The sequence below is a fragment of the Pantherophis guttatus genome, chromosome 3, assembly GCF_059756535.1.
Source record: "Pantherophis guttatus breed Tessera chromosome 3, ASM5975653v1, whole genome shotgun sequence".
Taxonomy (NCBI): Eukaryota; Metazoa; Chordata; class Lepidosauria; order Squamata; family Colubridae; genus Pantherophis; species Pantherophis guttatus.
The window spans coordinates 68,947,101-68,962,289 of NC_142065.1; the positions used below are offsets into that span (position 1 = coordinate 68,947,101).

General features: G+C 38.2%; 1 protein-coding gene across 2 annotated transcripts in view; it reads right to left on the bottom strand.

The window, feature by feature from the left end:
* Window positions 1–6,783: 6,783 nt before the first annotated feature.
* Window positions 6,784–15,189, bottom strand: part of ITGB3BP (integrin subunit beta 3 binding protein) — a 45,478-nt gene continuing 37,072 nt past the window's right edge. For both annotated transcript variants that reach the window (XM_034415248.3, XM_034415247.3), the window contains exons 8-9: window positions 11,325–11,394; window positions 6,784–7,370 (exon numbers count right to left, since the gene is read on the bottom strand). In XM_034415248.3, the coding sequence (XP_034271139.1) occupies window positions 11,342–11,394 (53 nt within the window). In that variant the 3' untranslated portion in view covers window positions 6,784–7,370; window positions 11,325–11,341. The remainder of the gene's footprint in view (window positions 7,371–11,324; window positions 11,395–15,189) is intronic.

A 15,189-nucleotide genomic window follows, 5' to 3' on the forward strand; every position in this document is an offset into this window, starting at 1 on the left:
TTTCAGTATCCTCTCTATTATAAGCTTAAAATCATCAAGGTCAAGTGTCAAGTGATTCAGTGTCATCGTTCATCCTTTCCTGACAGTCTTATTTCAGTATTAACCTCAATAATATCTGAAGGCCTCAACAGGAATTACAATCTGTAGCAGCGGTTAATACTTTCCATGTATATCAACATGTAACCTTATAGTATTGGGAGATTTTCCCACATAAACATATGAGTCATTGTAGCAATTAGGGTTCAGATAATTGATTTAGGAATAGGGAGACCTGGGTTCTAGGCTTTTCATAGGCATGGAAGCTGGTTGTTTAATTTTGGGTCAGCCAAGCTTTCTCTTCTGACTGGAAAGTTGAAAAACAATCTACCAGTGTGCTGAACTAAGAGGCCTTCATCCTTCAGTAGACTGAGAGAAAGAGAACTTCAGTGCAGCACTAAAACTAAAATGCTTAATTAACAGATCACTCAGAAAAACTCAAATCATGTTGCAAAATCAGGTTGTTTTGCATATTGTCTTGTAAGAGACTTGCTTTTTCATAATGTGACAATTGAAGGCAGTTTTATAATAAAGGTCCTAACAAAAAATATTGTTTGTTTGATTAGTCAGACTTGATTAGTCAAGACCAAGAGCCTTGGTACTACAGTGGTTTAAAGCACCCTGTTATTAACACAGCTGCCTGCAATTTACTGCTGGTTCGAATCTCTCCAAGGCTCAAGGTTGACTCAGCCTTCCATCCTTTCTAAGGTAGGTTAAATGAGGACCCAGTTTGTGGGGGCAATAAGCTGACTTTGTATAAATATACAAAAGTATGAAGGCTATTGCTTAACGCACTGTAAGCCGCCCTGAGTCTCCGGAGAAGGGCGGCATATAAATCAAATTAAAAAAAAAAAAAAAAAAAAAAAATTCTGACAAATGGAAGATTTAAAAGTTTTGCTTTTCTGTTATATATGAATATCATCAGTAGAGGTCCAACTAAATACAGTAAATCTTTTTTACTCTATGTTCAGTTGACTTTGGATATTATTTTCTATTTCTCTTTCCCTTTTCCTCAAGGTATAGAGTGAGTATGGTATAGAGTGATGTATGTATGTATGCTTGCTTGCTTGCTTACTAGCTTATTAGCAAGCTTGTTTGTTAGCTTGATCTAGGCTTTCACTGATGATTCTGGGGTGAATGTAAACTTCTAAGTTCTGAAGAAATGGACATGGTTCTCTTTGACATCTACCATATGTAGTCTGAATCCCGAGCATTAATGGTAAATAAAAGTGATCAGATAACTGATTTGGGGCTGGGTTGAGTTACAGTAATGGTAAATGCATTTTTGCATTGGTTCTTTTCCTTCCTAAAGGATTAGCTTCATTCAGAAGTGGTAGGAAAGAGAGATTGTTGTGTATATGGGCAAGTCTTTTCATGTAATACTGATTTTTACTGATGTGTCATAACCATTCTCAGGCTGCCCTGGCATTTCAAATATTATTCCAAATATCAGATTTAAATTTAAACTTTTATATTGGATAAAGTTTTTTAAAATACAGACACAATAGGTCTACTTTCCATAGATTTTTCTCTAGATTCAGCTACCTATTAGAAATACATGTATGGAAAAATGATGTTCCATTTTAACCTTACTGAAGCATAACAATTAAATAGTACCGTTGAATTTGATATCCTTCTGATGCACACAAATTAGATGTAATTTGGGGGATCTGTCATAAGTTTGAACAGTTGCAAAGTGACCAATCATAAGTCAAGGGCTACCTGTACTGGTTTCATGTTTTTATTACCCTAGGCCAGTGATAGCTAGCCTTTTCCGGACCAATTGCCCAAAGTGTGCATGCCCACACCCACAAAATGTAATGTGTGCGCACTTCCTGTATCCGCCACGCCCCTGCACATGTGCGCACGCCCCTCCCCCGCACACCTCCCTTCCCCCACACATGCACGAGCAGCTCCCGCACGAGCCCTGTCCCCATGCATGCACAGCAGAGACCTTAAGACCAGCTGGCTGGTGGGAGGCATGCGCGCATACGCAGCAGAGCTGAACTAGGGTGATGGCTTGCGTGCCATCCGAGAGGGCACTGTGTGCCATCTCTGGCACATGTGCCATAGGTTCACCATCACGGCCCTATGCTATCTTTTCCCATGCAGTAATCAGAGGTCAAGAGCAAGTGCTCATTAGCATAGAAAAAGCTTAGTATTACCCTGTTTCAGGGGTGAAATGCTCTCGGTTCGGACCGGATCACCTGATCCGGTAGCGATGGCGGGTAGTTCGGAGAACCGGTAGCAAAAATCCCTGCGCACCCTCCCCCCCACCATGCCCAGCTGAGCCGCACGATCATCAGAGGCTTTTTTTTTTACTTTTAAAAGCATTTTTTCTACAACTTCTTCCACCGAAAAAATGCTTTTAAAAGTAAAAAAAAAAAGCCTCTGATGATCGCGCAGCTCAGCTGGGATCGTCAGAGGCTTTTCAAAGCATTTTTTTCTGCAACCTCTTCTGGAGAAGAGGTGGTTAAAAAAATGCTTTGAAAAGCCTCTGCCGATCAGGCAACACAGCTGGGATCGTCAGAGCCTTTTCAATGCATTTTTTAACCACCTCTTCCCCGGAAGAGGTTGCAGAAAAAAATGCTTTAAAAGTCTCTCTGACGATCCCAGCTGAGTTGCCTGATCGTCAGATAGGCTTTTAAAAAATTATCTGACGATCAGACAACTCAGCTGGGATCATCAGAGAGACTTTTAAAGCATTTTTTTTCTACAACCTCTTCAGCGGAAGAGGTGGTTAAAAAAATGCTTTGAAAAGGCTCTGATGATCCCAGCTGTGTTGCCTGATTGGCAGAGACTTTTCAAAGCATTTTTTTGCATTTGCAGAAAAAATGCTTTGAAAAGTTTTTTTTAAAAAAGTTGGCCACCCAGTCACATTACCCCCTGCCCCCACCAAGCCACGCTCACAAAACCGGTAGTAACAAATTTTTCATTTCACCCCTGCCCTGTTTCCCCCCAAATAAGACATCCCCTGATAATAAACCAAATCGGGCTTTTTAGCGCATGGCAATAAGGCCAAGCACTTATTTCAGGGTTCAAAAAAATATAAAACAGGGTCTTATTTTCAGGGAAATACGGTATATGCAGTTTCCTTTCTCCTTCTGATGGCTTTCAGTACAGGAAGAGTTATGATACTCCTTTCATAGAAATATAAAAAATATATAATAGCTGTGTTTACTTACACAGCTATTATTGAAAAAGGAGAAATGCCTAAAACTGGTAACTATGAGGTTTTAGTAGTTGACATCCTTTGGAAACCTATAGAGCAGTAAATTCCACTGAAATCAGCGAAACAAATGTAATTAAGAAATTTAGAATTAGCTATGTTGTGTAATATTGTATTATAACTTGGTGTAAAACGTTATGCTCTTTGGAATCATGTTGATATGCATTTTATGAATAATCCCCTTTTCCTGCTTTTAATCCTGATGATCAATCCTGTCCTTCAGTGTCTGTGTTTTTATACATACATTTTAGGGGGGAAAACAACTTTATAACACTGAAATGTCAAAATGAAAAGAATTGGTAAATGGAAAATCATCAAATAAAAGTTTTACTGTATTAAAATCAAACTTTATTATAATTTATGAGATTTATGTCTTGTTTTTCCACAGGAAGACAAATTCCCATACAGAGCATCCCTCCCATTTCCCCCCATAACCATCTTGTGAAAGAGGTTGAGCCAAGTGTGACTGAACCAAGGTCATTCAGTGACTTTGAACTGGGCCTCTCTCAACACTAGAACCACTACATTAGTCTAATTCATACATTTTAAAACCAGATGGTGACTTTCCCCAACCATACCAATATGATAGAGAATAGTTCTATACAAACAGAAGCACTTTATACTATTTTTTAAAATGCTGTTTCTATAGTGCCTTCTCATGAGCAGCTTTTCAAAAAGCATAAACAGCTAAACATGAAGAAAAACAAGAAAATGGGCTATAAATATAATGGTTTATGTACAAAGCGCAAATGCAAATTTAAAGCTGCAGTCATCTCCAGGCTTGTTCTCTCTGTGATTGATAGACAGCTACTGATCGTGTTGGTATCAAACTTGTATGGAAAAACAATGTAGTGTTGCTCTTCCTACTGAATATATAGGCTACTTAACCCTTATGGAGGCCCATTCAATAGTAAAGCATTCATTCATGCTCCTGAATTTTAGCTTCCAGTGTTAGATTTCTACAGGCCCTCTGTTTCTGCATATTTATACAATTTAACCCTGAGTAAGCATAGATGGGCCTTTTCTAAAGCTTGTTGTAGTATTCTTTTGATTTCATTAACCTCCTTATCCTTGGAGACTTTGCCCCAATGGCTCTAGGGAGACAGAAACATGTATTCCAAATATGATATTCTGAGATGTGTTTTTTTCCTTCCTAATTATTTCTACAGTTAAGAGTCATACAGATAAATGTTACATTCTTTTTTTAAAAAAAGCTATGAGAATTCTTAATTCACATTCTAGATTCTCAAATACCTTTATTGAATTATACAAGTACACAACACATTTGATTTACATGCGTTGCTCTTTTGTTTTATGATAATTTCTTGGTAATGAGTTTTCTGAAGCAATCTATTTTCTTTCTCTTTTTTGTAAGAGAAAGAAATAATAAATAATAAAGACTGTGCTAGTTAAAGAAAATTAGAAAGTAAATTTCAAGTTCCCAGTCTTTGCTATTCCTAAACTAAGTTATCAGTAATTTATAAAAGTATACATTTTCATAAAGCAAACAAAACATTTCATTACTTCCATTCAAAATCGTCTGTCTTAAAAATGTGCTTCTAATATGCAAACTGAAATATCAAATCATTTATGGGTCCCAATGCATATAAAGTAATCCTCACCAACAGTAATTGGGATAGGGATCAAAAATAATCAGTGAAACAGCTTGCCTTCAGAAGTTGTGGGTGCTCCATCACTGGAGGTTTTTAAGAAGAGTGGACAACCATTTATCTGAAATGGTATAGATCAGTGATGGCAAACCTTTTCACTGAGTGCTGAAAAAGGAGCACACACGCGCGCTCATCTGGGTTGCAACCTGGAAGAGTTGCCCAGGGCACACGCGCGCACCCAAAAATGAACTTCCAGTTTATTTAGTCTTCCTGTTTAGGGTTTCCGGCTAGTCTTCTGGGTTTCTGGAGCGCATGTGCACGCAACAATCAAATAGTTGGCATGTATGATCACACAGGAAAACGGAAGACCAGCTCTTCCAGTTTCCGATACTGCCACACACACGAAGGGCAGCTGATCATCGCATACGCACCAGAAACTCGGAAGAGACACCGCCGCATGTGCCAGGCAACAGCTCCTTGAGGAGCACTCGGAGGCTCCAACTGGCGCAGAGTGCAGCCGCGCGGGTGGTTATGGGAGCGACGTGGCGTTCCCATGTAACACCTCTCCTGCGCAAGCTGCACTGGCTCCCAGTGGTCTTCCGGATGCACTTCAAGGTTTTGGTTATCACCTTTAGAGCGCTCCATGGCTTAGGACCTGGTTATTTACGAGACCGCCTGCTACCACCAATAGCCTCCCACCAGCCGGTACGCTCTCATACAGAGGGGCTCCTCCGGGTGCCGTTGGCCAAACAATGTTGACTGGCGGCCCCCAGGGGGAGAGCCTTCTCTGTGGGGGCACCTATTATCTGGAATGAGCTCCCCCCGGAGATACGGAGGATCCCGGATCTGTGCACCTTCCGTCGCACTCTCAAGACTTTTTTATTCCATCAAGCCGGCCTGGCCTAAATCTTTCCCCTTTAAAATGTAAATTTTAATTTGTTTTTAAAATTACTGGGTGTTTTTAATTTGTCTTGGCCAAATTGTTTAATTCGGTTTTATTCTGTTTTTAAATTTTGTATTTATGTATTTTATTTTGTGGCTGTTTACCGCCCTGAGTCCTTCGGGAGTAGGGCGGTATACAAATCCAATAAATGAAATGAAATGAAATGGCTCTGTGTGCCACTTCGGGCACATGTGCCATAGGTTCACCATCATGGGTATAGGATCTACTGCGTGAGCAGGGGTTGGACTAGAAGACATCCAAGTTCCCTTCCAACTCTGCTATTCTGATATTCAGTCATAAGATGTGTGGTGTCATGACTGCACTTACAGCATTAATTCCAGCTGTCCCAGTGTTGCTGTCATTTAGATGAATCCCAGGTGGTCATGTCCCACAGTCATGTGACCACCATTTGTAACTACTGGATGGCTTCCCTGCTGACTTTGTTAGATGCTGGTATCAGTCACAGCTGGTGATCACATGATTCTGGGATGCTGCAACAAACGGTAATTGTGAGCCAATTACAAAGTGCCTGAATCATATCACATAAGTGCCTGAATCATATCACATAAGTGCCTGAATCATGATCACGTGATCATGCTGGGATGGTTGTAAATTTGAGGACTGGTCAAAAAGCTATCATGAGGATGTTGCTATGGTCACAACTACAAGGATCCATGGGTAAGTAAGTACCCCTTGTTCAGTGCCGTAATTTCAAATGACCGCTGAACAAGTGGACATTAAGCAAGGATTATCTTATATTAGAACTAGCTTAATTTTTATGCTTGCAAATACTATTTCACGAAAATACTTAACCTTTTAAGGATTGAGCTTTAATGTACTGTATTTAGTTGTTTAAGTTCCAATAACACAAAACATACTGGTGTTGGATGGTTTCATTAACAATAAAAAAACTGAACTTCACTGGGAAACCAACATCGCTAAAACAATAATTGCATATACAATGCTTAGATCTCATAAATCTTTATTAACAAATGAAGGGTTATATACAAAGATAAATGGCATATTTGTTTGAATTTGTGTGTGCTGATAAGATAAACAATGTGCTGTAAATTGGCAAGGCATCTTCATTGTTTGTGGAAGAATTGGCAGGCCATCAGAGGCAGCATGGAGCATATAATTACTGTGAAATTTTCAGTTTGTTTGAAGGCCTGGGAAATAGCATCCATCTCTAAAAGTAGGCCTTCTTTCAAAATGTAATGAAAAGCTCATTAAAGAATTTTTACCAGCATTGAGCAAGTTTTCTTAGGGTTTTTTTTAACTATAGAAGGAGTACAATTTATGCCATTACATATTTGCATAAAAAGCTATGGCAAGTGTATTATTTACATTGAGATTAACTGGTTGTACAGATTGTAAAGTTTAAATTAGATGCAAGAAACTGTATCTAGATGTGCACCTGCCTGGTACACTGAGCAATCCTTAGCTGGTATTTGCTGGAGAGATAGATTTACAGGAAGGTTTTTTTTTAACCTTTTAAGTAGGATCAGGCAGTTGGAGAATCTTGCAGCCAAGCTTGGTATATTCTTAAAACCTGTGGGTTTTTTAAAACACACATACATACAAATGATTAAAATAACAGGATATAGCACCAATGTTACACTGTTTACCATTGCTAATTACAATTATGAAACATACTAGCACACACAAACCATTGGGAAATAAAATATCCCATTTTCCTTGATGTGCAAGGAAATGTGCATTTGTTACAATACAAATACTACTACTTTAGTTTATTATTTAAAATGGGAGCACAGCCAAATGTCTTAATATTTCAAGAAAATAAAGAGAATGATGTTTAACACAACACTGTTATTTCATGCTGATTATTTGGTCTATGTGGCACAAATAAATGCTCTTAATTGCTTTGATAACAAGCAACTTATAGCTACCAAGAACTATAGCTACCAATAATGGCACTTAAGTGTTGGAAAGTTTGGATTCTGAAACATGTATTATGGATTACTATAATAATACAAATGAGTTTATGTCTCTTCAGCAAGTTCCCCTTTTTACAATAAATGGAGATTATTTTTCTATTTTCTAATTATGCACTCTGCTAATAAAAACTCAAGGATTATGAGATACAGTGAGAACATGCATTCCTACTACTACTACTGCAGCTGCTGCTGTTGGAGGACCACAGTAAACTGTCAGCCCGACAATAACTCATAATTTACTGGAATTCTCCTTTATTGTTACTAGGTAGGCAGTGGTACTTAAACATTTACGAACCCTTTTGATTTTTCTGACAGTAAGGAGAAACATAATCGTATTAACAAACTGTTAATCAATCTTCCTCTGTGGAGTGCACTCCTGGTTGCAGAAGTGTCCCAGATGGAAAGAAAGAGGATGGTTACATAAGTCATTCAGCAAATGCTCCACTCAACTCCACCAGGACCCTGCTTGCTTTATTTAGGACTAGCTGGACGTCCGTGCTTCGCTACGAAACTATGTGCTTGGGCTTGATAAATCGACACTTAGAGTTTGAAAATTAATGAGTAGTTAAGATCAGCCTCTCCCCTTCTTTCTCTCAGGCTAGCCCCACAGAAGCCTCTCCTCTCTATCCCCTTCTCTCCCTCAGGCTTGCCCCATGGATCCTCTCCTCTCCCCTTCTCTTCCTCAGGCTGGCCCCACAAAAGCCTCTCCTCTCCCTCAGCCTGGCTCCACAGAAGCCTCTCTTAACCTACCCCCTTCTCTCCCTCAGGCTGGCCCCATAGATCCTCTCCTATCCTCTTCTTTCCCTCAGGCTTGCCCCATAGATCCTCTCCTATCCCCTTCTCTCCCCCAGGCTTTGTAGTTCCTTCTTTCCATGGGGCTTGCTCCACAGAAGCCTGTCCTATGCTATCCCATTTTCTCCAGAGTTATTTTCAAGTTGGGAGGGGGAATAGAACGTCTAACTAATTAGCATCAGAGTGTGTTATAATAATATAGGAAATACTACTGCTCTGATGGTCATTTTGAAAAATCTTTTCTTAGTGAGCACCTAGAAGCCAAGAGAAACATAGGTGGCAAATTTCAAGTTTGTAGGCTTTACAGTTCTGGAGATTTCGTGATTAATGTGTGAGTGGTTTTCGCTTTTATATATATAGTTATTGGTGAACTTATGTACTATCGTCATGCTCAGTGTACGGGGAAAGCTGAATATTAACAAGAAGAGAGAGGTCATCTGTTGGCTTAAATAGTAACATTGGACACTCTTATTTGCACTACCTGGGCAAGATGAGAAGATACAAGTTGTTGGCAACCAATACTCATATAACTAGATCCCAGCAACTGTTGTGTCTATGTACCAGCATCCTGAGCAAGGCTATTCTCTGGCACAGGTTATGTAGTGATACTCCATGATTTAGTAGCAGAGTTAACCTGTGCTTCCTGAGACAAAATTGCCTCTATGGATGTCTACTGTGACTAAAGGCTGGCTGCTTTTTCACTGGTAGATCCCTAGCAGCCACTTGCCTTCTGCCTACCTCTCAAAGCCAATGGGAATGCTGCCTTGTAGACATTAACTCATCTGGATTGCACTCATAACAGAATATTGACTTACCTGAGAAAGACAAATCTCTGATTTGTGTTAAGAATATGTAAAATGCTCTGACATCAAATAGTAGTTTCAGTAAAATACATTTGTGGTGAGTGATTTTTAAGAAACAAAACAAAAAACCCTGGCTTTTTTATAGTTTCAAATATCCTGACCATTTTAAGTGCTGTGTTCTGGGTTGTTATTCTATCGTTCATGTGCAAGTTTTTTTCCCAAACTTTTCCCCATGTAGCTAGTATTGTACCTGCTACTCTGGTTTACACTGAATAGAATAAGAGGAGGAGAGTGTTGAAAGAAAAGTATATGGCCAAACAGAACAAAACCGCTGTAAGGGTGTTGGGAAATCACTTTGGTCTTTTTTAAAAAAAATCTTTTCTGCATCAAAAGTACACATGAATGAACAAGTTACATTGTTCATAAGCATACATTCCTGCTTTTGCAGACAAATAATGAAAAAAGTGTGCTTGTATGTTCATACATGCATTACTGTGCTTTCCAGTTACTAATGCTGTCTTGGTTTGTTTGTTGAGCTTTGGTGTACATCCCCATTCTGTGTAGTATCTGGCATCTTACTAAAATGGCTTCAGGATATTTTTAAGATCACCAAACCTCTCTTGGCTTATTGAGTGTTTAGGATGCACTTTGTACATGCTCTTGTGCTGTCCTGCTGAGCTTTCGGACTGTGTTTCAAACTGCCAAGGATGAAGAAACTCTATTGCTTTCTCACTGGCAGCAAAAAAAAAAAATCCTGCTTTTGTTTTGTGCTGCACTAAGTCTTGTTGCTCAACTTCTGCTGATTCAGCTCCAAGTATATATGCTTCTTTCATCCCTTGAGCAGTTCAGAGTGCATTTTTCTTTCTAGTTGAACAACCTAAGACAGTACTATTTGTTGTTTTTCTTACTGCTGTACTCTTCAATAAAGTTATATTTATTAATATAGGAGCTATAAGCATCAGAGCTGCAGTGCAAACTCCAGTCCACTTGCTCTGGTGCTACAACGGTAACAAACAAGGGAGCAATATTTATTTCATAGAATGAGAGGGTGAGCCGGCCACTATGCAACTCAGAATCATCCACTTTTCAGTGATGCTGAAGCACAGGGCTGCCATCTTACATTCCAATATAAATCAGCCTAGTTTGATACAATGCTGATTCTGTATTATATGTAAATTTTGTTTGATGATAAGAAAACTATGGTCTTGAAAATACTATATACTTAAATGAGTACAATCTTATCCTGACTTAGGAGGGAATAAATAACATTCAATTTGATGAAGATTACTTCATGAAAATTAGTTCTAACTAGCACTGGTCTACCACAATGTGATTTTATAAAATTATAAAAGCAAACTGAAATATGTTCTGAAGTGAAATGTGTTCTGATCAAGACTGAATGAAATGCATTCTAAAAACAAATATCAAACAGTATGTTTTGAGTACCCATGTAAAAGTAAAACACTTGAATATGGCACAAAAAATGATTGAAATCCTTATCAACTTCACTTTGATGACCATCCAAATTTTAAAAAAATTAAAGCAAATATTCTAACAAATATTTATATATACACATTAAAATATCCTAACAAATATTTATATATACACATTAAAACACACAAAATGGGATTCACTCTGAATAATGCAAGGATGGAATTATAACCTATAAATATACAATTGGATTAAAGAATGCTTTTTTTATTACATCATATCTGAAACAGCACAATATATCTTTTGCAAAATATTTTGCCATTTGAGAATCACCAATTTGCAGAGAAAATATTTATGATCACATTGAGTTGTTTTTCCATTGACTAATTCAATCAGATGAACACTTTTGAAACAGTTTTTAATAAATTATATTACACTCAAAATGTAATGCTATCAGAGGTCTATAATTCCCACAAAAGTTCCCATTACATGATTTTCTATATTGTACATTTAAAGCCTCACCTTAATGTCTCTTCACCTTAGCCAATGAGAGATTTCAGGAATGCAAAGCTATTGGCAGGTTGGAGAGTCTCTGCAAAACAAGAACAACTTATACTTAGCATGTTTTAACACACTCAAGTTGCAGTTCTTCCCACTTATTAATAGGCCATTATAGAGTACAACCTACTATTACATTCAAACAAATGTGAAGACTGAAGATTTTTCAGATGAGGAGTAGTGGCCAGAATGGATATTTATTTACTTTTTAAGGGTTACTGGTGTCTTACAGCTATGAAGCTGGATGGAGTAAAAAAAACCCCACTAAATCCAAAATCCAATACACTGCCCAAGTTATTCTCATTCCATTTCCATTGCATTAGTCATTTTGTCCTGCTTTTATTATAGTCACAATTACAGAGAAATTGTTAAAACTGTTTTTTTGCACTTTCCCTCCCCTCCTTTTTGTCTCTCACAAGAAAGAGTAGGAAGATAATTTTCCAGAGATAACATGGGACATTCAACTTCAAGTGACATTTGTAACTATTGGGTACAGTCAATAAGAATCTCAATAAGAATCAAAAGCCACCATGAGCTCTCTAAAATTTTATTCTGGATTTTTGCTTTGATTTTTGCAAGTGCATGCAAAGTTAGAGCATTTTAAGCCACACGTAACTCCAAAGTGGATAGGGAAAGCGGAGACAGGGAAAAAAATGGTCACTTGACTGCTGATATAAAACCTCTCTTTTCTTAAATGTGCCAGAATAATTTTTCTCCATAACCCTCAAGCACAGTTAAAATCTTTAGACTATTCATTATGGTTCTTTTTATAGTATTTTTATTTAATAAAACCTATTAAGACTACCATACAAATCTCTTTACTTATGCTTTTATCTTTTAACTGATCAATTTTTATATTGCTGACATCTCCTCTTCACCATTTGCTCATTTAAAAATTCATAGTACATGAACTATGTCTCTGGAGAAAATGTCTATAAAATTTGTTACAGCTGGCAAATGTGTATGAGTCAGTGATAGCACATGACTAAATGCTTCGCAGAAAATAAAACTTGTTTCTGTAGTAAGCAGAACTGTTTAAATGTTATTTATTTTTATGTTTCAAAGAAAATATATTGTGAAGTGCTGCATTGATTTAATACGCAACATTGTCTGTGTACACGCTGTACAAGGAAAATTTATGAAACCTTTGCACAACTCCTTTAATTGAATTTTCCAAATCTCTCACCACACACAAATAATCAATATCTTCTGCAGAGAAAACCAGTCAGAATTATTACCGTCTTTCTTTTCAATTTTGTTGTCATCAGCACATAGAGAGCACCTAGATATTTGTAATGTCTGGATAGCAAGTTATTTACACCTCTTTAAAAGTAATTGCTATTAATCGCCTCAGTTGTGCCTTCCCACACCCTGTTTTATTTTAAATAACCATTACATGTCTGAAAGAAAAGAAACAGGTATTCTTTCTGAGCATTTGTAGTCATGTAGGAACACAGTACTGATAACATTTTATAATTTAAGGTTTCATTTCACTTGATATTCATATTCCTATATTATTGTAAGGCTTGCTGAAAAAAAAACTATAAGAAATAAGAGCATACAACAATTGGATCCAAGTTCATGAGGCAATCCTGAAAGGAATGCAATTTAGTAAGCTAGTGTATGTTTGGATGCATTTGTATAGTTGATTTTGAATATAATTGAAGATATTCAAGTACATATTTTTTATAAATGAGTATCACAGTCAACTTGATAGGTAACATTTAATCTAGAAAGTATAGAACATTAAACCACACTTGAAACACTGTTTGCTTTCAAAATATCTAACATTACTGTAAACTATGATGCTACATACCTCTAATGTTGTATTTTAAAATTGACATCTTAACTACTGCTAGGCCAAAGATTAAGACGACCAAAAAGCATTATATCCTACAATATTCAGAGGCCAAAAGAATAATGGAAGACTAACCATTTTTCTTCCACTAAGTAGCATTTCTCTGCTAGACAGATTAAAATCTCACCTAAAGCAAAAAATGCCACACAAAATCGATACAGCCCAAACTTAGTTTCTTACAAAATAATTTCAAGAATGGTTCAGCCTTCAAAGGGAAGTGAGACCACAATGTTCTCGCTTTTCTGAAGCTAAGTCCTATTGAACTCTGAGGAGTTTACCTCTGAGTAGACGTGCATGGGGTTGCAATCAGGTGAAATGCTACCGGTTCAGGCCAGTTTGCCCAAACCGGTAGTAAAAATGCTACTGGTTCACTGAACCGGTAGTAAAAAAATGTTTAAAAAAAGTTCCGACGATCGCACGTCGCTCAGCTGATTGTCAGAACTTCTTTATTTTTTGCTTTTTAAGTATTTTTTTACTACCGGTTTGGACGAATAGGTAGTGAAAAAATGCTTTTAAAAAGTTTAAAAAAAAGGCTCGGACAATCATGCGGCACAGTTGTGATCATCTGAGCCTTTTTTTAACTTTTTAAAAGAATTTTTTACTACCTATTCACCCGAACCCGTGGTATAAAATGCTTTAAAAATGTTTTTAAAAAGGTTCCCAAGATCGCACTCCACAGCTGATTTCCCCCCCCCTCGCTGTTCTACTTACCTTCCCAACCCTCCTTTTGGTGTGTATTGCGCATGTGTGCACAGCATGCATTTGGTGCAAACTGCGCATGCGCGGCCAGCAAACCGGTAGCAAACCGGTTCAGATTTCACCACTGGTTGCAATGCAAAGTTTCAATCTTGCATCATGCTATTGGAATTTATTTCTGAGAAACAAATCACAGCATCAGCCATATTGAACATACTGGGGATTACTTTTGAATATACATGTATAGCTTTGACTCTAGGAATATATTAAAATTGTAAAAAAAAAATAAATAAGAAAAATATTGTAACAAAGATAACAAATCCTATCTTATAACCAGGTTCAATTTGCAAATGTGAAAAAAGACTTTGATAGAAAGAAATGCAGAAAGGTCATTAAATCGAACATTGTCTTACCTGAATGTTCCTTTTCGGAGTACTGCGACTGCAGTCCATAGCTGGGTTTCTTCATCTTCAGTTCCTTTTGACTGGGTGATCTTTAAGAATATTTCTCTCTTCGCCCTGTGGCCACGCCCACTGCTCCCATAATGCACCAGTCTTTGAACGAAGGCGCGACCACTTAACATAGTCCAAGAAAAGACCAACAGGCCGACAACAATAACAAGTCCAGACATCAATAGTCCAATAATAGAAGAAAGGAGAAAAACAAGGGAGGGGATGGACTGCAGTCGCAGTACTCCGAAAAGGAACATTCAGGTAAGACAATGTTCGTTTTCCAGAGTACTGCTCCTGCAGTCCATAGCTGGGATATACCCAAGCTCAGAAAAAACAAGGGTGGGAAACTAAAGGCCCCCGGAGTCCTGCGTCGCTAGCACACTCTGCAGGACACGACGGCCAAAAGAAGCCTCAGCCGAGGCAAAGGAATCCACCCTATAATGTCTGATAAAAGGTGTCACAGAGGACCAGGTGGCAGCCCGGCAAATGTCAGAAACAGATGCCTGAGTGGCCCAAGCAGCTGACGTTGCCGCACTACGAGTAGAGTGAGGCAAAATCCCGGATGGGACCTGCCTGGCCTGACGTTCATAAGCGGTAGAGATGCACGCCTTAATCCACCTGCCCACAGTCGATGGAGATATTTTTTGACCCAAGGATCTTGGATGGAAAGATATCAAAAGGGCCTCCGTTTTCCGGAATGACTCAGTCCTGCGAATATAACGCCTGAGGGCCCTGCGCACGTCAAGCGTGTGCCAATCTCTCTCACGTCGGTGCTTGGGTGACGGACAAAAGTCAGGAAGGATTAATTCCTGAGCGCGATGAA